Genomic DNA, 25,090 nt, shown 5'->3' on the forward strand with positions numbered 1-25,090 from the left:
ACAGCAATACAGTTACAGCAATCAGATTAGGGTTTTATATGCCATTTTAAAATATCTGTTTGCAGTGCACTTTACATGGGAGTGTTATTTATTTATTTTTACTGCTAATGTACACTTTGTTATTTGTTAATAAATAATATTAAATACATTTATATCTGTGTTCATTTGTTACCTTTTTTTAAGGCAAAATTTTTATGTCAAGCCTGATGCCTTCACTCACATGGACAGGTATACGCTTCATTCATTTACAAGTAGGATTGGATCGGTATCAGGCATCAGCCGATTTGCTCAGCTCAGGTATCGGTATCTGATGGCATCGGAAAAAAACTGGATCGGTGCATCTCTAATTTTGACCGTGTTGTACATCTTGCTATGTTTTATGTACAACAAAAGATATCTTGTAGTAAGAGGGTCAAAATCAAAGCAGCACTATCCAAGATACCTAGCTTTAAAAACACTGGATCCTTCATTTCCCATAATTCAACCCATGTGCAAATTTTTTCTAGATCCAAGGTCAGATAGCGTTGATTGAAGAAGACATTATAGACCATTTCTCAACACTCAACACTGCTACAGTAGTCATACTGGATAACATTCCCACAAATGATTATTAACTTTAAAGACATTTGAATCAAAAGCATTCTGCATGACAAGTGTTTTACACTCCTGTTGTTATATTAATACCAACATCAAATCCATGTTCTCAGGACTTCATTTTTATGCGTGTCCCATTTAAGGGCTGTTTCTCCTTCAAATGGATTCAGACTGCATGATTATAGCAATCTTCGTGAACTAATTAAGCCCACGGTTACCGTCCCCACCGAGCTGTTCTCATGAGGCTCCTGCAAGAAAGCCTCAAAGAGGAACCACAGACTGGGAGTTTTGTTTTAGATTTTCTGTTTTAGTGGGATGACTTCATTAGTGATAATTAGGGGGGGAAACAGGGAAAATTCTTACCCCCTGTCAGTTACACATCCACACTACTATGTTTTCAATCATTTCATTACACAATACTCCGGCAGCATCCAGCCCTAAAACACTGCTGAGCTGTTTTAGTTTGAAAACTCCATGGTTGTGTTTTAGTCTGGACAGGCAGAAACAAAGTAACTTGACTCCACCAGATGCATTGAGTCTCATTTTCTCAACATATCCATCTGGGAACACTGGTTTGGAGATCTTTGTGGAAGGGGTGAAAATTCCGGTTGCTGATTGGATAAACCATCGGTCTATCACCAACATATGGGCCAAATCAACCAATCAGATCAACGCAGCGTATGATGTACTAACAGAGTCGAGGCAAAGCTCAGAAAGGAAACAACATGTGGGTAAAGGATATTTTCCGTTTGTGTAAGGTGAATTTACAGATTAAAGGCTGACATGTCATGACTTTCTCCAGTGATGGATCATACTCCTAGGACTGAGCTAATATGTTGATATATTTGCTTTGCAAAGACTCCCAATCTCTTTATACAGAGCTAAACACTAAGAAATGCCATTTTAGAATGAAAACATTGTAGTGTGGATGTTGCTTGAAGTAGTTCTCTCTGATTGGAAGTATAGTGCATAACGGCCACTGGACTAACACACTTTATAGTAACTTATTTGTGAACAATATATTTTATGGTTTAGAAACTCATCAAATGGATGTGAGAAAATCAAATAAAAAATCAAAATGTCCATCACAAGTTCTACAAGCTCAAGCTAATGTGGTAGAACGTTGGCCTCATCTTGACGTGTAAAATCGAGCTAATTTAAAAACAGAGCAAATCTTTGTCTCCACATGCTTTATTTGTTTTATTAAAGATTATAATCCTCGTTTATTAGTAAGTTCATGAGCAGAATGACAAACATATTGTTTTATTAAGCAGGTAGTAACTTACATCTTGATTGGACATATCCCAGTAGGGCCGTTCCCCATAGGACATGACCTCCCACATCACAATGCCATAACTCCACACGTCACTTGCAGAGGTGAATTTACGGTACTGTATGGCTTCCGGTGCGGTCCATCGGACGGGTATTTTGCCGCCCTGTTCAGTAAAATGCAGGTCAGTGGCTGGAGTAAAGATCAATTTCATTATATCCTGCATCTTCCCCTAAAACATCGATTAAAGAGAGTTTTACATTACACACACGGTCAAAACACACAGAAAGAACAACTTTCACAACTTAATAATACAAATTAAATAATACTGACACCACTTTCTGATAAGCTTGTCTGTGTGGGTTAATAAGTGGTGAGTTTATTAATCGTAGGCAAATGATTCATTAATGTTTTATAGATCGATTATGACTTATTATTAAGAACAAGGTTGTGTAAAATTCCATTCAGGGTTCCGACTTTTTTAGAGATACTTTTCAAGAACTTTTCCAGTGATGATCTAGCTGCAGGGTTCCTATGCAGTATGGAAAAGTAGTGAATTTAATAAGATTCATTTCCAGGTCTGGATAAGTCTGGAAAAAGGGAAAAGAGTTTGGAAAAAGCTTTGTTTGTGTCTATTATCTCACTTTCTAAAATGAAAATGTATTAATATATACAAATCAAAATAAGTTTACTAACACAACACAGCCAACCTGTAGATGATATGAAACTAATCAAGCTGGCTGTAGAATGGTGTCGGGCATGGTTACCTTTGACAGTTTGACTGTGATTCTCATTTATTGAATTTTTTCCAAACGTGTCGTCTACATTTTTTTTATGATTTATTTTTATTGATCATTATTTTCTTTATTCACAGTATGTTTAGTCCATCTAAAGCCAATGAAGCACAGACTTGTGTTTTCTTCTGTAGTTCTGGTTAATTCTCTCTACTGTTCCTGTCTGTAGTGTTACAGGTTCACTTATTAATTTAATTCTCCATCTCTACTGTTCCTGTCTGTAGAGTTACAGGTTCAGTTATTCATTTAATTATCCATCTCTACTGTTCCTGTCTGTAGAGTTACAGGTTCACTTATTCATTTAATTATCCATCTCTACTGTTCCTGTCTGTAGAGTTACAGGTTCAGTTATTCATTTAATTATCCATCTCTACTGTTCCTGTCTGTAGAGTTACAGGTTCACTTATTCATTTAATTATCCATCTCTACTGTTCCTGTCTGTAGAGTTAAAGGTTCAGTTATTAGTTTAATTCTCCATCTCTACTGTTCCTGTCTGTAGAGTTACAGGTTCAGTTATTAATTTAATTATCCATCTCTTCTGTTCCTGTCTGTAGAGTTACAGGTTCAGTTATTAATTTAATTATCCATCTCTACTGTTCCTGTCTGTAGTGTTACAGGTTCACTTATTAATTTAATCATCCATCTCTACTGTTCCTGTCTGTAGAGTTACAGGTTCAGTTATTAGTTTAATTCTCCATCTCTACTGTTCCTGTCTGTAGAGTTACAGGTTCAGTTATTCGTTTAATTCTCCATCTCTACTGTTCCTGTCTGTAGAGTTACAGGTTCAGTTATCAATTTAATTATCCATCTCTACTGTTCCTGTCTGTAGAGTTACAGGTTCACTTATTAATTTAATTATCCATCTCTACTGTTCATGTCTGTAGAGTTACAGGTTCAGTTATTAGTTAATTCTCCATCTCTACTGTTCCTGTCTGTAGAGTTACAGGTTCAGTTATCAATTTAATTATCCATCTCTACTGTTCCTGTCTGTAGAGTTACGGGTTCACTTATTAATTTAATTATCCATCTCTACTGTTCCTGTCTGTAGTGTTAAAGGTTCACACTTATGCATTTCACTCTTTAAGCATTTAGCTGGAATAAAATGCTGTGCGTTGAACAGAATTCATTCACTTATATGAGCTACAATATGTATGTAAAAAGGTCTTGTAATTACTTGCCAACATAATTGCACAGATAGAAAGAATTTAACATACGTGTTAAAAGTTGGATTTTAAAACCTTTCATATACATAATAAGCATCTAATAATTGGTATTCAGATGTTTAATATTAACTGGAAAATCCTCTGAGAAGTCTGGAATTTTGAAATGGAAAATGTGTAGGAACCCTGTAGCTGTGTGGCAGACACTAACATGTTCCTCTCTGTGGAAGTGTGATTGAAAAGATGTGCACGCTGTTGTTACAGTTTTTCTATAAAATCGGTCCTTACATGCTAAGACATGATAACAAAATGGTCATAGTATTATAAAATAATAATAACAACAAGGAAAGTTTTGGCAAGTTATGCCATCCAACCTGCATGAGCTACCATGTCAGTGAAGTTGGAGTGTGTTCACAGTGTTTCCACAACATACTGTAAAAGCCTATTGAAAATACTCTCATCTATAAACTACCATGTGACAGTTAATATGATCCTGAACAGAACTTTTTCACCCTTTCAGATGGAAATGTTATAGGAGCTGTGACGGAAAGCCCCGAAGTTCATTCTCAATTTAAAAGAAAATAAGAACATTTTGAAATAATTTTCCATTTCTACTACATGACTGTAAAAATGGTCAATTATTTTCCAGGTTTTTCAGGATGCATGAGACCCCTCTACACTAAAGTTTAGTTTTTGACAACTTATTCACATTAAAACTAAAGACATGACTTCATTTTAATGAATGCAGCTTAATGGATTAATAGAAAGTGAGAAATGCATGACCTTTTATGAATTATTACTATTTATCTTCATTGTCTTGTGTTGATATGTTGACCTGAACTTAGTTCAAAAATTAATTCACAGCCCAAGGATACATTTTTTACTTAATTTACAAAGCAAATTCTCACATTTGTTTAAAAATGTCTTAAAATGAATTGATGATAAAATAGTTGGGTGATTAATTTTCTGGCCATTGACAAATACATTAATTGACAAATTGTTTCATCACTAAACAGGATTTTTTTATATTTCCTTATTGCTATCGTCCTTGTCTTCATAAATAGAAACACACAGAGATAAAATATGTGTGTGTGTGTTATAGTGTGTGGGCTCTTGACATTTAGTTACTTATGCTGTAATTGTCCTTTTTTGGTTTTACGTTGGCCATGACCCTAATGTTGCATTTGTAACAATGCAACAGTGAAAAGCACACATGATAACCAAGCAAAGAGATTTCCCAACCTGGCAACCCAAAAGTTGTTCTTATTAATGGGTTATAACTGACCTATAAAGCATTAGTAAATGCTTCATTAACCATAAATAAGACACTACTTTTAAATTCTGAACCCTTTTTGTAGGGTGAAACGCCAGAACGTTGTCCAAAAACATATCTTATTTTGCATATTAAAACTGGTGCAGACTACTTGTGCATGCACCGATCCTTATGCTCTATTTTCATGCAGCGGCTTTGACTTGATTAGAGGATTCAGACAGGGCTCTGGGTAGAGAGAGTAAGAACTTTAATTGACTCACAGTCGTTGTGTAGACAGCCTCGGGATCGTCGTCTATCACCCTTGACAGGCCGAAGTCAGACACTTTACATACAAGATTGCTGTTGACAAGGATGTTCCGCGCAGCCAGATCTCGATGGACGTATCCCATATCAGAGAGATATCTCATTCCTGCTGCTATGCCCCGCAGCATCCCCACCAACTGGATGACTGTGAACTGACCGTCGTGTTTCTGCGCGGCACAGAGAACACAGGCAGGTCAGCCATCTCCACTGACCATGTGGGAAATGTAGGTCACAGCACTGCAGCAGCTCCAGCACAAGATATTTATGTTATGCACAGAAACTGCAGAGTGCCTGCGCTCTAGGACACATTCTAGTAAATGCAAAGAAAAGTTTCGAAAGATGCTGCTTTGAGCCTCCTGCACTTCGAAGGTGATACTAACCCTGAGGAAACCATCTAATGAGCCGTTCTCCATGTACTCGATTACAATCATCACTGGTTTTCCTAGAGGAGAGAAAAAGATGGACAATGAAGAAGATGAGTCATTGATAATTGAATTAGTTTGTTTAGAAAATGCTTCAGCAACTACGTTGGAACTGCTTCCATGTTATTTTTAGCTTTGTGTTTCATTGGCTTTTAATTAAAACTTACCATCTGCTCCTTTTATTACAGTGTCTAAATGAGAAAATGTTAGACAAGGACTGAGGCTAATGTAATCTGATATAAAGTCAGTCAACTATGGCGCTTTTACCTCCAAAAACTAAATATACTTTGATAAAAGCTACCTTTTCACACTTTTTTAAACCATCTCATGGCATCAATATGAGTTTACAAGGATTCTTTTTATTATCAAATCATTTGACCTTCATTTTCACAACTAAAGCTGTAGTTGGTAAGTTTCTGAAAAAAAAAACCAATGCGGCACAATGAGAGAGATAAAATGTGAAAAACTGGTTTCACCCTAGCTCTCTCTGCCTGCTCCTAATGTCATCTGCTAGATCCACTGCACCTGACCAACAACCAATCAGAGCAGAGGAGTGATTGCTCTGAACTCTGATAAAATTGTGAAACTAGGCAGCGCTCATCAATTCCGAATCAAGATTATGTTACTGTATTGCATATTTCTCTGATAAATTATTTTCAGAAACATATTTTAGGTAGCCTGTGAATGTACTCATTTGTCCTGGTCATTGTTATCCCCAGTCCCAGCTCGGTCAGATGCATACATGAACTGATGAAGCCTCTTGGATGAGAGGTGAAACGTCTCCCTAGACAAATAACCAAGTCCAGTTGCTTTTGACTGAAATTGCTTTGGGGATATTTTAGTTACTGTTTATCTGTAAAATGGGAGGGTTTGTGACCAAGTCAAGCCAAAACCAAGCCTCGCCCACCAACCAACCAGCCGGACAGACATTCTCATTTTACAGCTAAACAGTAACTAAAATCTGTTCCTGAAACACTTTTTGAGACAAATAGGCAACGCAGTTACACAATCTTGATTCAGATTTGATCAGTGCTGCCTAGTTGACAGATTCATCAGAGTTCAGAGCAATCACTGACAGTTAGTCAGAGACTGCTCATCTTTTTTGTTTTCCTTCGAGCGCGGAGGAAACTAGCAGATGCCATTAGGTGCAGACACGGACGGCTTTGGAGCAGACAGGAACAGCAGAACACGACTTTTTCATCACAGATGGTCTGTCAGGATATAGTGACAGTTTCAGCAAGTATGGGGGAAAAAATCATATATTTTTAAAACATCCAATTTAATTGATTAGATGTTGGTTTATAAAATGTTAGAAAGTGAAAAATGTGGATCAGTGTTTCCCCAAGCCCAAGATGACGCCTCAAATGTCTTGTTTTGTCCAAAACAAAGATATTCAGTTTTCTGTCATAGAGATGGGAACGAAACCAGAAAATATCAACATTTAAGAAGCTGGAGTCAGAGAATTGTCACTTTTTTTCCTTAAAAAAATGACTCAAAATGATTCATAGATTATCAGATAGTTGTCGATTAAATTAATAGTCGATTAACCAATTAATCATTGCAACTCTGATTGAGTTCACACATTCTATTTCCATGACCTCTAATTATGATTACCCCTTGTCACGACTCCCTCCAGATGAACAACATTAGGATGGTCGAACTGTCCCATAATGCTGGCCTCGCACAGGAAGTCCCGCCTCTGCTTCTCTGTGTAGCCCACTTTCAGTGTCTTGATGGCAACTGACACGTCCCGCTTTCCAGGCAGCTTGAGACGGCCGCTGCACACTTCCCCGAACTCTCCTGTGTGGGATGAAACCATTCATGAGTGAGGTGTGGGTGGGTAGCAGAAAAAAAATCACAATGACAAATTTATTATGTGTGTATTTGGAGACAAAGCAGCTGTGCAGCGGAGGAACACAAATTGGAATGTGACATCTTGTTATACTCAGGGGAGTGTATCCAAGCCCTATAATAAGACATGCTAGAGATGCATAGATACTGTCATTGACCGCCTCTGTAAAACCCATGTGGCAGCAATTTCTCAGCTGTGGGGATCTGTGCCACTGCCTCAGCCCACGCATTAATTGCAATGAACTTTTCCCCCTCTTTGCAACTGCACCATCAATGGGTAAAGCTGTGTCATGGTGTAAATATTTGGCTGTCAGTGTGATATATCAGAGCACAGAGTCACTAAATAGCAAGAGCTGAGAGAATGGGGACGGGCTCACCTGCTCCAATAACCCGCTCAATTTTAATGCAAGAGGCGTCCAGCTCCTTGGCAAATTGATGGACAGCCCTGTTCGGGTCCTCGTAGGTCTCAGGGTCAATGTAGGTTTTGGTGCCTGGAAATTTGACTGTAGAAAGGTAAGAGGAGTACTGTTATGAATAAATATGTACGCTATGCACCAGCGGGCACTTGACAGGCAAACGACTGCTAAAGCCAGTGATTCAGAGGGAATTGCTGAACAGTCAGCGGCTGGTGTCAGGAAAATTCAAAAACAAAAGGAGAGCAAAGGTTTGAGTAACCCGTGCATGATGCTTTCACGAGGCTGTCTGTTACCTTTCACCTCCCTGCAGCTGAGACTACCTCACTGAAGGATAACCCATCTCACTGGCTATGTTCATACACTTATCATGCTGCTGCCTTATTGACACATGAATGGTTGCCTGAATGTTCTTTTGTTGGCGTGCCAGCTGGTGTTAAATCAGACAATTGAATGATTAGGTTCGTAATAAAGGTCAATTCCCGCATGGATAAATGAATCAGCGTTTACACATTCATGAACACACTTCATCACAATTGTACGAGCAATAATCAGAGCCACAATGCAAACTTTGTGTATTGCACAATTAACTACATTCTTTTAAATATTTGTCCAAAAGGTCCAAATAATGTTCTCCAACAGAAACAGTCAAAAGTTAAATAAAAAAAAAATCACTTTTCGGTTTTCAGCACAACAAAATAGAGGAAGATTTTGAGTTTGTTTAATTCTGTTTCAGTTGTTTTTTGTACGAGTAAATCATCTCAAACTAAATAATAAAGGACTATGAAGAGACAGAATTTACCTGCTGATGTGTAAATGAGATCAATAACATAAGGCTGTTTAGTTTGTTTACTAAAAGGACAGAGCTGTTCTATAGGAAAGGATCCTTAAATGACTCCTGTTGGGATCTGACGCTATTTAGAAAAATAAAATTAAATAAGATGTACTTCAAGTTGGGCGGGGGGTTCCCCCTAATATAATGGTAGGGTAAACACATCATGCCTACTCAGTGTATGCATGATGGGCTGTTCCCCTATATTTTGAATTTTCAACAGCAAGTAGACATTTTTTTTGGAAGCAAAAAAAGGCTGTAATCATTAGAATTTTACAAGCAGCTATAAACGTCATTGTTTAATTAACTCTTAATACTTAATGTTGAAACCTTAATTCCACTTTCACATTTTCGAGTGTTTCACTTTGGAAACCATCTATTTGGATTTATGTGGTTTAAATTCCACAGAAACTCAGTGCTATTACCAGAAGGGAATTTGAACGTCCTTGATATTTTTGTATGAATTTACATGAATTCAGGTTCGCCACTCGTTTTAAGAGATCCTTTTCCAGGACACGTCAAGGAATTTTTCATGAAAAAACAGGACAGCACTTGCTCGGTCATATGTTAGTATTGACACATGTGACCCGCTTGTTGCTCTACAGAATTATAGACTAGGTGCTGAATATGATCAATGCAACTCTGTTCCACTTTGTAGACTGACTGACATGTTGGCCCAAATAAAAAGAGAGCGTCTAGAAAACCTGTTTTGAAGTGTCACACCGTGCAGCTTATCCTACCAACAAGTGGAGTTTCAAACTAAGAACACACTTCATCACAATTGTACAAGCAATAATCAGAGCCACAATGCAAACTTTATGTATTGCACAATGGACTACACTCTTTTAAATAATTGTCCAAAAGGTCCAAATAATGTTCTCCAACAGAAAAAGTCAAATGTTAAATAAAAAAATTAAAAAATCACTTTTCGGTTTCAGCACAACAAAATAGAGGAAGATTTTCAGTTTGTTTAATTCTGTTTTAGTTGTTTTTTGTACAAGTGAATAATCTCAAACTAAATAATAAAGGACCATGTTGAGACAGAATTTACCTGCTGTTGTGTAAATGAGATCAATAACATAAGGCTGTTTAGTATTTTTACTAAAAGGACAGAGCTGTTCTATAGGAAAGGATCCTTAAATGACCCCTGTTGGGATCTGACGCTATTTAGAAAAATAGAATTAAAATAAAATTTACTTGACTTCAAGTTGGGCGGGGGGTTCCCCCTAATATAATGGTAGGGTAAACACAGCAAGTTTTCAACAGCAAGTAGACATTTTTTTGGAAGCAAAAAAAGGCTGTTATCATTAGAATTTTACAAGCAGCTATAAACGTCATTGTTTAATTAACTCTAAATACTTAATGTTGAAACCTTAATTCCACTTGCACATTTTAGAGTGTTTCACTTTGGAAACCATCTATTTGGATTTATGTGGTTTAAATTCCACAGAAACTCAGTGCTATTACCAGAAGGGAATTTGAACATCCTTGATATTTTTGTATGAATTCACATGAATTCAGGTTCCCCACTCTTTTTAAGAGATCCTTTTCCAGGACACGTCAAGGAATTTTTCATGAAAAAACAGGACAGCACTTGCTCGGTCATATGTTAGTATTGACACATTTGACCCACTTGTTGCTCTACAGAATTATAGACTTGATGCTTAATATGATCAATGCAACTCTGTTCCACTTCGTAGACATGGGATCCCAAATAAAAAGAGAGCGTCTGGTAAAGCTGTCTTGAAGTGTCACACCGTGCAGCTTATCCTACCAACAAGTGGAGTTTCAAACTAAATACACACCTAGATTTAAGTAGGTGATCTGAGTGAGAGGCTAAAATAATATTTACTTTTTCCAGGACCGCATACATTATTTGTAGGTTAATTGATCATTTTAATCATGAATGTGAGCAACTTGAATAGTTAAGTAAGTAAGTTTGTGCATTTTCCATCTGAATTCACCTAAAAAATATACATTATATACTTAAAATCACCTCTGCACCACCTGGTTGAAAATAAAAAGAATTGTATTCATCAAATACAATCAGATAGATGGCTCTAAAAGTGAAATACGTCAATGGTATTAATACATTTCAACATTATGAATTAATTACAGATTGGTATTTAGTTTTTTATTCTAATAGCATTTCCTTTAGTTCTGATTATTGGCAGACACCATTCAGGGCAGAAAATTAGTTTTTTTTCAGAGTATACATTTTGATTCTTTAAAAGTGTGATTATTTGTGTTGTAATTTAATAAAATTGAAAATGTGACATAACATTGCTTGTGTTCATGTTCATATTTATGTAGGCACTGTCAAATCAAGTCAAATTCCTTGCGATGAAAATTGCCTGGCAATAAACCTGATTCTGATTCTGATTTTGACATGAATAAAGTAGTAAAGGATGCTGCTCTGATCATTTTTCCAGTAACATTGATATGAAAAGAGTGTGTAAGAGCAGTGTGTAAAAAAATAAGCAGGTTACAGTGCATTCAGTGATGGGTTAGAGGGTTAACATGTTTAGATTAACAGCATTAAAGTATTATGCACTATAAAGTGAACTCACCACTCATGGGGCGATAACACTATGCATTTTAAATTCCTCTGATAACAATATAACCTATCAACTTTAAAATGTAATGAGCTACTACAGCTGTAACAGACTGTAGAAACTGTGGGCCCAAACAACTGCGAGCTGCTTGAGCTGGCCAATCCAACCTCCTAAATACAACAAATGCATTGTGCTCCAGAGAGACGGGACGCCAGAAGCTGAGATTTTCATCCACTTGCTCCCATAATTGCTTTGTCCGTCAGCGGATCTGATAGGAGATGTCTTATCCCGACTTCCCTCGCTGCGACATGGCAGACAAATTGGGTCTACATTTGGAAATTGCGCTATCTAGCTTATGTCGCTCTGGCAGCCTCTCGTCATTTGATATTGCACGACGGATTGCTCCATTAAGCCTTACACTAGCCCTGTTTGCTTGTTTCCTTTAGTAGGTGGGACCTGTGAGCTGCATGTGTCAGACACTTAGCAGTAGCCAACCCCGGCTCACCGGCACTTCCTCTGTTTTAACTGTACACTTCTTTGTGACATCCCTGACCCTTTGTTTCCATATCAGCAGCTTGCCTACAGCGCGGATCATTATGGCTCCACTTGGGGAAGCTGTCTGCAGCTGTATCTCCAGGGGCATCATTAGGGGTGGTGTATTGCTGTTTAAAAAAAAACCTCTTACTGATAGAAGGCGCCTAGAAGCAGCCCCTATGACAAACTGTGTACACCAGACTCTGACCCTCACTATCTGGCTTTACAAGAAAACTCCTTCTTCACGGGTCAACCTCTATTCCCTCCCTGACAGCTGTCACATTCATATGTTTGTAGTATCCTAACTTCTCCTCATCTCCACACACTAGCCAAATCAGCAGCAGATGTTAGCCTGATTGTCCCCGGCTTTGACTCAAATCAAATGAACTGGGATCAAACACATGTCTGTGGGTGCTAATGGGTTTTAAGGCACCCTTCCTGTTCAGTATGCAGTGATTGAGATGTCTCTGCCTATGTGTGTGTGTGTGTGTGTGTGTGTGTGTGTGTGTGTGTGTGTGTGTGTGTGTGTGTGTGTGTGTGTGTGTGTGTGTGTGTGTGTGTGTGTGTGTGTGTGTGTGTGTGTGTGCGTGTGTGTGTTTCTCTACACATAAATGTATAGCTTTAGTGTGCGTTTTGGGCTGATGAATGCAGACACTCACACTGGAAGTAGAGCTCCTCGTCTCCCTCCTGATCAGCTTTGCTATACCCGCAGTGCCTGCGCGGGGGGATAGGAAGAGAGTGGCAGAATCAACTGATTGTGCAGAGGAAATAAACAGCCTAAATTACAAGACTTTTAATGCGGCAACTAATGCCGTGCATGACAAATCTCCTGAGAAACTGAGAAACTCCTGCTGAGCAGTAGGAGCTGTGAACAGCCTATAGCCTGGAAAAGTAGCTTGAGTATGGAATCACACACCATTTCATTAATACATGCACTATAATGGATTGTTCTACATGTTTTGTAATATTTATTTGTAATATTAACATATTTTTGCTCACAAATTGAGCACAAACTGAAAAAAGGATGACTTGGGAAGGTGAAATAAGCCACAGGTGATGGACATGCACTAACTGTTGTTGAAACAACGTGTGTGTGTTTAGCATGTCTACTCTGTTCATTCTTTATATAACAACTATAAGAAGACTGCCATTATTTACAGGCATTGCCACTACAGCCATAGCTATTTTGAACTATGTTGGGCTAAGAAAAAAGCTAGTAAGTAGTGGACCTTGAATTGAAGCTGCTGTTGGCAAGTCTGGCAGATCGAGTTGACTCAGTCAAATTTCGAATGTTTCAAACTCTCACGCCCCTCCCCTTCTACCACCAAGCTCCTCTGCCTCCTCCAATCGTATGCTCGTCAGTGCACGTGCACCATATTCCTGTGAAGGCGCCCCTGTCTTCTCTCATGAATAAACAGCATGGAGTACACGCTACATGGAGGTAGGCTGGCTAACTTACTCATAGATAACAGCTGCTAACGTCATTTAGCCTATTAATTATGCCTAGCTTGAGGCGTGTGCCTGTGATATTGTAACATGCGCAAGTGTGGAGGGGGCGATCTGTGGCGTGTGGACAAACCTATGAACTGTGCTGATTGGACAGGATGATACAGACACTGTGGATTTTATAAAAACAAAAAACAGGCTCTCCGCGCACGTAGAGGCGCAATATTTTTTCCAAAAACCGGATGATTTATGTTGTTCTATCGGAGCAGAGTGTCAGCTTCAGTGATTATGATCAAACAAATGTTGGGACTGGGACTTTAAGATGATCTCTCTCAGGCTACTCAGAATTGCTATCAATAGGCATGTGCTCGGTAGTATATTTTAGATGTTATTACAGTTTTAAAGGTCCTGTATGTAGGCTAATGTGTTTATACGTAAACTAAATATTGAGGCCTTCATTGTTTGCCTAGAACAGCCTATGGACTGACTTCTATTTAAAAGACTCTGGACTCTGAATTTTCCAGGAAACTCCAAACGATGTGATGTATTGCGCGCTTCTAAGTCCCTTGCTTCTCTTCAGCTCCTCAGCTTGTCTAAAGCCAACAGATAGCTAAATGAAGTCCACTAACGTCAACAAACGAACCGGCAGAGTGGAGAGCCACAGCATGTGTGGACTATGTGTTGTAGTGGTACAACAAAACCCTTTTCCTCCGGTGCTGATAATAATCCTAGAGCAAACACTGGCTGTGGAATATAGCGTGGTTTTAGCTGCTAATGTTAGCTGATGTTAGCTCTCTTGCTAATGCAGACAAATTACTAGCTATAGCTGACATAGATCTGTCTTGAGTGGATAAAATCAGCTAATTCATCCAGACCCAAGGCTGTGCAGCTTGGTGAAGTTATAGCTAGCTGGCTTACATTAGCTTGCTTGCTAACATTAGCTCAAAACCTAAGCTGTACGCGTCTCTACTGTGCAGCATGAATCTGCGTCTATTGCTTCCTGGCGCTGGCTGATGGAGGGATTTGGGAACAGCAAGCTGGCCTTATTGTAAATATGATTGATATTCATTCGACCGCATAATACCAACATGATGCCAGTCTGACTCTTTTGGCTGGTGGGCAATATGTTTTTCGTGTAGAGTTTTGCAGTGTAGACTGGCTGATAGTCTGTGGCGAGGGGAACGTACCTATCCTCCATACCAATCTTCGTCCCAATACGGACGCTGCCTGTCGTATTCTGCGTCACCTTACTTCCTTGTCTGCTCATGTGATAATTATTACAGCCACTGTAGTCAAGCACACTATGGGTCATGAGAAGCTGCTTTCACAATTGACTTATATATATATATTATATTATCATATAATACAATGGTTGTTTTTTTGGTGATCTGGGTGAAAAGCCGTGCAAACCTGCATCCAGGCACAGAGTTTAACTTGTGAGTGTGTCCTGAGTTTCTGTTTGCACTACTTGGGTCATTTGGGATTTGATGCAAACAGGAAGTATAATGTTACCATGGTACCATTGGCAAAATATATCTAAATTAAGAGAAAATTGATGGGCATTGTGTTTGGCATGGTCTGCATTAGCTGCTAGCAGTTTCTGTTTATAATGAAGAAATTTTTTTTTTTCTTCTCGTGTTTATGGATCAAAATCATCCCATGGTCTTTTTCAGCACTCACATACAGTACATCAAATAAGCCATCAAGACAGTTTTTTTTTGTCTAGCAACTATTAATGGAGGAGACTCGCTAACGGTCGCTAACAGACGCTAACAGTCGCTAACAGCCGGACGTGGCTAACACTGATTAGCTAGGGGCAGTACGGTGAAAGCATTAAAAAATGTAACCACTAATCTTGCTCAAAATAACCCCATACCTCTGCAGAAGCATGCATAGAGTCCTTACACATAAAACAAAGCACCAACAAAATAGTTAGTGAACCCAGAGTTTATTAAAAGAGTGTTTTGAAAGACTTACCTACTGGCCCCTGTACCAGCTCCTCTCATAGTTATTTTGAGCAGTGTTGGTGGTTAAAAAAGTGTGGTTTTAATGCCTTCACCATACTGCCCTGAGCTAATCAGTCGCATTCGGCTGTCAGCAACTTTCTTGGATATCTCCGTTAGCAGTTGTTAGAAAAAAAAACTGTCTCGATGGCTTATTTGATGTATATAAGTGCCGAAAAACACTATGTGATGATTTTGCGCCGGAATTACACTTTAACTGACATCTGGGATACTTACTATCAATGGAAAGTGAAAGTCTCCCTGACACCAGTGGGATGTGTAGGACATCAGCTTGACTAACTTATGACTCAGAGAAGAGGAGGGGGAGGCTGATTCTGATGAACCCGCCATTAAAAACCAGTTGTGATGAAATACCGTACATGCAGATGAAAACACAGATGAAGAGTGTGAGGGAATGATGATAATGACAGTGAGCTGAGTGCTGTCTGATGGTGAAAAAAACAAAGTGTGCCATACTTCATCCTGCCCTCAGGATCTCACACACTGTAAAGAAATGCAGAGCCAAAGCCAGAGCGCTCTGGAGTACTTGTCTATAATGGCTCTGCAAAAATAGCTTAAAAATGTTGTTGGTGGGCTGGGGGGAGGGGGAAAATGATGCATCAAAGCCCATTAGCACAGCATGCCACGAGATGATGGGTGCACGTGTGTGTGCGTGTGACGACTCCACGGGCGCAGAGGCCTGTGAGTGACAGAAAGGCTAATTGACAAGCGCAGACTCACAGGAGCGGAGAGTCAATGGGGCCCGCGAGAGCGTACCTTCTCCCGATGATGAAGCCGAACACCATGAACACCAGGATGATGGTCCCAGCCACGGCCACCACAGCTATGATGATGACGGGGTTCTGCTCGCTGGAGACAATCGCAGCTGATGGGACGGACACACACATAAACACACATGGACAGACATGCAGAAAGACAGAAATGCTCAGTTTGAACTTCAGAACATCAAAGACTAATATCTGTGGGACATAATTGAGCCCAATGAGAGGCGTGGAGATTGATAACCCCCCTCCTCTCCTTCCCTCTGAGAGAGTGGAGGAGGGACACTTCTATTTTTGAGCTGTCCTTACACACGGCTCTACTGTTTCAGAAAGTGGGCTCAATAGTCCCAGACGGCAATGGCAATGCCCTTCATCTCAAACAAAGACACATTCAGGTTGGATTGTTTCCCATGCAGAGCTACCATAGTGCTCAGACTGTTTGCGTTGACAAACTGCCGATTGCTTCGAAGAATAGCTCCCCGTAGCATCATATAAAGTCAACGAGAGTGGTATATATTCATGCATTTTAAGTCAAGTGGATCTGTGCTGTATAAATACTTGGAAAGAGAACGAATTTTGGGGAGCCTGTCTGAGGAGGAGAGGGCTGACACCTCAGCTGTTCCTCAGTCAAGCTTTGAGATCTCACCAATTATCTATTTTTGGGAGGAATTAAGAGCCCTCAACTGTCATATTACACTCTTGCAGGTTTCCCTCCTTAGGGAGGCCACTGTGCTGGTCAAGGACACTTTGACTGGACTTCACACTTCTAACCTCGTTACAGGACACGCTCTGCATGTGGGATGAGTAATGAATGTGTCCTTTTATGCAGAAATATTGGATGTAAGGTGGGTGGGGGCGTGTTTGGGTGGGCAGCTTGGATGTTTGGGCTTATAGTTCATCGTATATTAATCACAATATTGACTTCCCACAATTAGAGATGATCCAATACCAGTTTTTCCTTCCCAATACGATTCTGATATCTGAACTTGCTTATCTGCCGATACCCAGTACCGATGGTTCGACTCTAAAATATCGCCATATTGCTGATATTTTGCTAGCACAGACTAACCTAACATTCCCTGCTAGCACTGCATGTGTAAATGAGCTATCATCATGTGATCAACTATCGGAAATACATTATTTATCAATTAGTCAGCACAACTTGCTGTGTAGGCTACTGCTTTAGAGCACCATAATAGATTTCCGGGGGAAAGGCATTCTCGATACCTGGTATAGCATTTTAGGCTGTATCGGAGACATTTCCAATATTTGTATCGTTATCTAAACACTCTACCTGCAATTAAATAAACATGATCGACATTGAAATTTATAATGCATGCTCATAGAAAACTGCTGCATATCAAATCAAGCACTTCCTAAACTAGCAGCCAGCCACCAGGGGGCGATCCAATTGCACCCTGCAGTGGCCGCTTGTGAAAAACTTTCCTGAATATATTACTCTTCTGCAGTCCACAGTAGAAGAATAATATAAAACAGAGAGCAGGGGTCTGTTTCACAAAGCAGGTTCAAAAAACTCTGAGTCTAACCCTGAACTCTGAGTTGATCTGAGATAGGAAACTCTGAGTTTTAGGTTTCAGAACAGCTGATTTGCGTAAGGTTGATCAACTCAGAGTAGTTTGACCTGGAGTTAAGCGCGTTCACCACAAGTAAAAAAAGACAGCATCAATGGAGCCCTGATTTGACGAGTCACCATGGCAACAGGGAAGCGGAGGGCTACGCTACAACTGCAACTGTAAATATTAATGCGCTCATACGGGAGTTTGAGCAGGTTTTTCACCGTAAGTGTAACACCGCTGCAGCAGCAAAAGAGAGGGAGACGGCGTGGGAGAACATTGCTGCTCGGGTCAATGCGCAAGTTTAAATGTAGTCCTTTGCAATCACAATAATATCACAGGGGCAACTGCTTGAGTGGTAGTCTATTCATTTATTTCATTTAGGTGCATTCCCACGGGGGAGAAGCGCACTTGACAGCAGCTTAAGATGAAACATAAAAACATTGTTCAAACAGGTAAAACATCGGCACAATCTCATGGTGACGCCTCATTTTGAGCATGTTATACATTGTAAAGTAAACATTACCGTAAGCGGTCTGATAATAACCCCCGACGAATATTTAATTCTCTGCGCAGTAATGCTGCACCTTCATCCATGGGATCATTATCAAAAGGACATGCCATGGTAGTGGAAATAGTCGCCACCTAATATAACTTATAATGTCTGATTTTTGCAATGATTTTCTGAAAAAAACAACGACAGAAATATACTACGCCAAAACTCGCCTGCTGACTGAATGAATGAGGAAGTCCAATGCCGTGTGTGGCTGAAAGAGGGCGGAGACCGAGAGAAACTCAAGCTTTTCTGAGAAAAACCTGGTCCCGACCAGGTTAGTTTCAGAGAGCATGTTACCATGGTAACTGACCGAGAGTTTAAGTTACCTCTCTTTGTGAAACAGGCTAGAGTTGCCCCTCTTTCTCTGGTTTGAGTTACCTCCCTTTGTGAAACGGAAAACTCAGAATTTTATTTATATTTTGCTTCCAGGAAATGCACTAAATTCAAGTGAAGAAGAACATTATTCTTAAAGATGCTCCAATATTGACTAATTAGTTGGATTGGATATCGGATGAATGAGGCGGATCCAGCATTCTGATCAGTCATTTCTTTTTGATTAATATTTGTTTGCAGTGCACTTTATATGGAAGTGTTATTTATTTATTTTTGCTGCTAATGTAAACTTTTTTATTTGTTTCTAAATAATATTAAATACATTTATACCTGTGTTAATTTGTTACCTTTTTTAACGAGGCTAAATGTTTATGTCAAGCCTGATGCCTTCACTCACATGGACAGGTATATTCATTCAACAGTAGGATCAAATCGGTATCAGGTATCAGGTATCAGCGATGTGCTTATCCCAGGTATCGGTATCTGATTGGATCAGAAAAAACTAGATAGGTCCATCTCTAAGTCTTATTTTGCAAAAATGTAGCATCATAGAGGCAAAAGCAGTGCTCTGTTAATTTATTTTTGTTCTTAAGATCAATGAATCATCGTGATCTCAATTCTTATGTTGCACATACCAAGTTATTACCAACATGTTTTATAAAGGGATCCTTATGGAAAAGCTATACCAAGGATGAATGGGCCATCAACACCTCCCCTCTTACTTCACAACAGCATCTCTCATCAGATATCACAGTAACACACTGTGACACTCAGGGCACAGTTAATGTAACGGATTAGATTGGAATGAGTTTAGCGTGGTGACACGACAGAATCCTGCCCTTGTGCTTAGTGATTTCTCCCACAACGTGTTGTCAGCATTAAGTCAAAGCAATTTATGAAGGCAAGTCATTTCCCTGGGCTATTACAACAGTAGCTGGAAACATCAACGGGTTGTGTTTTAAAATGATGTACTGATATACTGCCGCGGTTCAACCCTCCCTCTATTAGGTGCTCGGCACCAGTGCATGGGGAGACATACTAATATTCTCTGGGGGCTTTTTTTTCAAAAGATCTTCAGACAAAAAGTGGGAATGGACAGTGAACAGGTAAAGCTTCACAACAATGACTCATTTGTCATCTAATGTCAAACCGCTTTCAACACATTTTCACTGTAAACACCCTCAAGGTGTATACACAGATGTTCAAATATTTAAGTAAGAATGAAATAGGGCAGTTAAATAGGCAAACAAATAGAAAATATATATATATATGAAAGTACTAATAAAAAACAACAATACAATAAATTTCTTAATTTCTGAATAATATCTTCATATTCGTTTGCATCCCTACTGCATAAGTACATTTATGTGTGTTTATACTGTTAATCCTACCTGTAGCCTCTTCTTTGGTTGTTATCTCGAGTCTGGGGCCGTAGGTACCGAACCCGGCCTCTGTGAAGGCCCTGATCTGGAACACGTAGGCTGTGCTGGGCTTCAGGTTGTTCACTGTGGCTGATGTGGACGTGGACCTCACTGTGGAGTAGACCCGGTCCTTCTGATCCTATAAAAGGAATAAATCATGTTTTACTTAAAAAGGTAATCACTACCATTTTGGGCAAACTAAAAAAACATCCAACTGCTTTGTGAAAGTGTGGTTTATAACTGAGTCCAATGGAAGTGTTGTCATCTTAACGTCATTCCTTCATAGTACTGCAAATATAGGCCACTTCAGGGGATTACCTGCTCTTCCGAAGTTGCAGTAAGCTAGTTATGGTGTGTTCCAGTTGTACTCGGAAGTCAGGATTTCCAAGATACGAGTCGGAACTTTTAACTGGAACGACCCCCGAAGTTGGATTTCCGACACGGAAAGTCGGACGATCCACACAACCCCCAAGTTGACAGTTAAAGATGGCTGCCCCGATTTTAAACAGTGAAGAAGCTCCTGTAATAATCCTTTTATTAACACTTTTTACTATTTGTTGTCACAATAAGTCGGCCGTATACATAGTATTGTGAGATATATATATGGAAATGCTGTCATAGTGTAATTTACATTTTTCATGTGTATATGCGAACTACAAAGCAGGCCGTGCTAACAACGGCTAACTGTAGCCTGGTAGTTTCAGCCGGTGTTTTTTCTGACTTTGTAACTGAAACACTGATAACTTTGGTGTGATGTCATTCCCGGCTGCGACTTCCGAGGTAAATGGAACGCACCATTAGTTCCAGTGGTTAACCATGGTGCCAACAATTTAGCAAATACTGATTTGTATAGGGATAGTTTAGGTTTTTGTAAGTCTGGTTGTATGAGGTATTTATCAACAGTCAGTGTTTTAACTACTGGAGAAGCAGACAGTCCTGAAACAGAGGCCAAGCAATGTACTATGTGGACGGAGGCAGCAGCTAAACGTTTTTTTAACACCTTAGAAAAGGCCAACCTAATAAATCAATATCAGTCACAGTGTAAGCTATACTTATAATATGTCCACTGCTTTTTGCTGTCAGACTGAAGCTGATGAATGAATATCATGCTCTTGTGCAAGCCACCAAACTCCATTGACAAAAAGAGTAATTTAACCTTGCAGACACAGAGGAGTTGCTGGTCTGCCGCTGACTCCATTGGTGAATTTGTTTTTTAATTGTGTTAGTTCCTAACCCTTTAAAACACCAAAGACACATAATAACACAAACAAATTAACCCACTGAGACAGCAGTGGACACTTTGAGCCCCTTTTACATATGCACTGCAAACCTGAAATTATCTAGACATTAACCTGCAGGGGTGTAAGTGTGAATGCAAATATCCTGTTTAGTTAAACGGACATCAGAGTTTACCCTGCCAGCTCCCAAGAACAGAGACAGGGTAATCTCAGAGTGAACTCATGTGAATGAACTCATGAGTGAATACAGCCGCTTATGGGGCGTCTTGATTATATTACTCGTTTATAACATGCATTGGCTAACTTTGGAGCAAAACAGACCCCTGAAGGTGAAGAAGAAGGGGATTTATACAAAGAGGGTAACCAACAAGTCCAACTGAAGAGATGATGAGATACAAGAACTTCTGTCAGTAAGGACCGACACCGAAATCATCAGACAAACTCAAACAGCTGAGACTCTGCTGATAACATGATAACAATTGGAAAGTCCTGAAGAGCTGTACAATTAAATCATTTTATTCCCATTTAAGTATTTAAGTTAGCAGAGCACTAAACCTGCACCACTGGTATGTGTTTTTCGACTGACGGGACGGGTTCTTGAATCGGTGCCATTCAGAATTCTTTGAACCTTGGTGCTGCCTAGCGAACAAGCCCAAATTTTCATCAGTTTTGTGGGAAACACTGTAATCAATGATGCAGGCGTGTACAATGCACAATGGCAGTATTGAGTACAGTGAGCCTGATGTGTTGTGTGTTACCGGGGTGCATAAATGACCCGAATGTGCCATAATGTGAAGTGTTACGTATCATTTAGTTTCATGTGAAAGTTGTTATTTTGAATGTTGGTGATTTCCTCTCTCATCACATTTTGCTGTTTACTTCAGAGGATTATCAGACAACAACAGAGGTCTGGTGTGTGCAGAGGGAAAACTATTTCTCTTCTTTAACCTTGACAAAAGCAGCGCAGATAGCTTCACTTCTTCTGTTCTTGCCTTTCAAAATAAAAGCTCTAGACACACACTTCGTAGTTAACTGTTTACCAGAGGGAACTCAAATTCATTCAGAGCATTCCATTAGAATGGAACTAAATAAAATATCTTACAGTAGCTCAGTGTTAGCTGTTCCTGGTCAGGAATCACGAAGGAGACACTTTTATTTTGTCTCCTGGTCAGAGTCTCTGCGAGCTGACCTCTATCACTTCACTCAGCAGCAGAAACAACACACAGGACTCCTTCACGGGTCTTTACTTGTTTTCAAACTGAAAAATCTTCACACATATCTGATAAACTTTATCTCTCCTCTGCTCTGATCGCTCTCTCAACACATCTTCTTTCACATTTTCATGTCCTTTATTATTGGTCCCGGAGAAAAGGGCTGTGTATTGCTTTATCTTTTGATTGGCACACCCGCTGATGTTGTCACGCTTGAACCAGTTCCCACTGAAAAAAACAGCTACAGGTTCCAGTTCGGAACCAACTTTCCAAGGTTCTGAACCCAGTTATTTTTGATTGAAATGCTCCAGGCGGACAGGAACAGAGCCCATTACCTGTCAGTCGAAAAAGGCTATGAGGGATGAACGGAGCTCAGCCTCCAACACTTCTCTTTATACATCTGAACTCCAGGGTTGCTGACCCCTGCTTTATACTGATCTTTACCCCGGTAGTACTTACAAAATGAATATCAATAACATTCATTATTATTATATATTATTTTTATTACATCAGTAACTGAGGTTATTATTTTACTATTATGCAGCCTGCCGCACAGACAGCTTAAACACATGAAAATATGTTCTTCATCAATGAATCTATTCGAATGCACAGGCTGCACACACTGTGTACTTTGTTGTTGATCTGTAAATGTTTTCCTTGACGAAAGCTCAAATGAAATGCCAGGGTCTGTTAGGGGTGTAGTTGTTGTCCCAATTTTCCACTTTTACAGCTGGGCAGAGCACAGCCACAGTACGTGACATAGGAGACTGATTCTTCAGCGTTTGCAAGGGGCTGCAGCGCCATAGCTCTGCTACCCTGCCTTTGATTTGCTGGGTTAAACTCGCTCCATTAAACCTTGCTGTAAAAAGCTGATGTGTTCAGACTTGAAACACAAGGAAGCAGCAGTATAATCTATGTGGAAGGGGAGAGGAGATAACAGTAACAGTTTACTAATTCTGGCAGTGCAGCAGCTGCGGATTGTGTGTGCTAACATGTGTGTGGGGGCGACTGTGAAGGACTACGGCCTGATTAAAATCTTATGATTATCATTCATTATTGCAATTTTGAGACAAAGAAGCTACTTGCAGAATCTTGTGAATTCCACTCACAGCAGCATGCAGATAGAATACAAAATGAAGAGTCTGCAAATGAGACTGTGGAGTGAAAGGTGGAAGAAAGGGTTTCAGAAAAAGACAAGGACAACAGCAAATCTACCGCCAAACTCACCTTTTCATAGTATTTGATTTCATATTCTGTGATGACTCCGTTGGGTTGCTGGGGCTCCTGCCATGACAGCTGGATGCTGCGCTGCTGCACTTTCTCCTTGATGACCTCGCTGACCTGGGACGGAGCTGTTTAGACAAGAATGTATCAATAAGCGGAGGGCAAAGCTTTTCTGCACGCACACGTATACAGCAAGCCACAAATCAGCCGCATGACTCCTCCAGCAGCGCTCAGCGGCCCTGAGCGGCTGACTAATATCATTCATGGCAACGCCTCTAAATGTTTACACTTCATGGTTCGAAATTTCTATTGCAGTGCAAACAGCAGAAGATAGCGTTACGCTATACAGCAGAAAACGGCAACATCTAGATAATGAATGACAATTCAGTTGAATTCATTCCAACATTTCTAGCGGAACAAGCAGGCACCCTACTCTCCCTGATGACTGCACTGTTGAGAAATGCTCTTACCTGTAACCTTCTGATCAATTATCTCTAGCTCTTTGCATGACTCACTTTTAGTGTCTGGCTGCCTGGATTAACTGCTGCCATATTTAGATTTGCTGAACAGTGCTCACACAGTTCTATTTTCTTGTTGTCAATACCCAAAGGTAAATGATGGTAACAACCTTGTGTAGATGGCACTTAAACCTACTTTGGTACCATGCCCTCAATCATTTAGAACTGCTACTGCAAAACAGCTGCCACTAATGCTATGTTATCTATGTTACTACTGCTATCACTGTTGTAGCACCAATTACTGCTACTGTTCCAGGACTTATTTAACTGTATGGCTAGCTGCTGCTCATAATTGCAAGGGGGTGATCACTATGTTCCCCGGTCCTATGTTCCCTGGGTCCTACAGCATGTTCCCCGGTCGTATAAGCCTCTGCCTTTTACGGATTCTTTACGGGTTAAGGTTAGGGTGAGGGTCAGGGTTAGGGGGTAGGGTTAGGGTCTACATAGGCCTATTTGCCGGGGAATTCGGCACTGATTGTCAACAAAATAACAGACCGGGGAACATAGGACCTTTTTTGGGAGAAGTGGGGAACATTGGACCTTTGTCAGGTAATTAAGCTAAATAACGCTCCAAAGTCAGGGTACCTTGACCTCTGACCTCAAGATATCTGAAAGAAAATTGCTTCTACGGGTACTTGCTAGCTTCCCCATTACAGACTCAATGCTCATGCTCAATGTATGACAGTTTGGGTGAAAAAAACAACAAAAAAAACGTTGTTTTTCTCATGCAGTACAAATGTGTTGTTTTTTCTTACTCTAAATTGGTGTATTTGAATATTACAG

General features: G+C 39.9%; 1 protein-coding gene across 1 annotated transcript in view; it reads right to left on the reverse strand.

Annotated features, from left to right (window-relative positions):
- epha7 (eph receptor A7) overlaps positions 1-25,090 on the reverse strand; it is a 122,123-nt gene that overhangs the window by 11,172 nt on the left and 85,861 nt on the right. Inside the window, exons 6-14 of the mRNA XM_083934059.1 lie at positions 23,793-23,917; positions 20,087-20,255; positions 16,228-16,336; positions 12,661-12,716; positions 8,045-8,170; positions 7,431-7,616; positions 5,775-5,836; positions 5,352-5,561; positions 1,881-2,030 (exon numbers count right to left, since the gene is read on the reverse strand). Coding sequence (XP_083790185.1) covers positions 1,881-2,030; positions 5,352-5,561; positions 5,775-5,836; positions 7,431-7,616; positions 8,045-8,170; positions 12,661-12,716; positions 16,228-16,336; positions 20,087-20,255; positions 23,793-23,917 — 1,193 coding nt within the window. The remainder of the gene's footprint in view (positions 1-1,880; positions 2,031-5,351; positions 5,562-5,774; positions 5,837-7,430; positions 7,617-8,044; positions 8,171-12,660; positions 12,717-16,227; positions 16,337-20,086; positions 20,256-23,792; positions 23,918-25,090) is intronic.

This window comes from Echiichthys vipera (assembly GCF_963691815.1).
Source record: "Echiichthys vipera genome assembly, chromosome: 19".
Lineage (NCBI taxonomy): Eukaryota > Metazoa > Chordata > Actinopteri > Perciformes > Trachinidae > Echiichthys > Echiichthys vipera.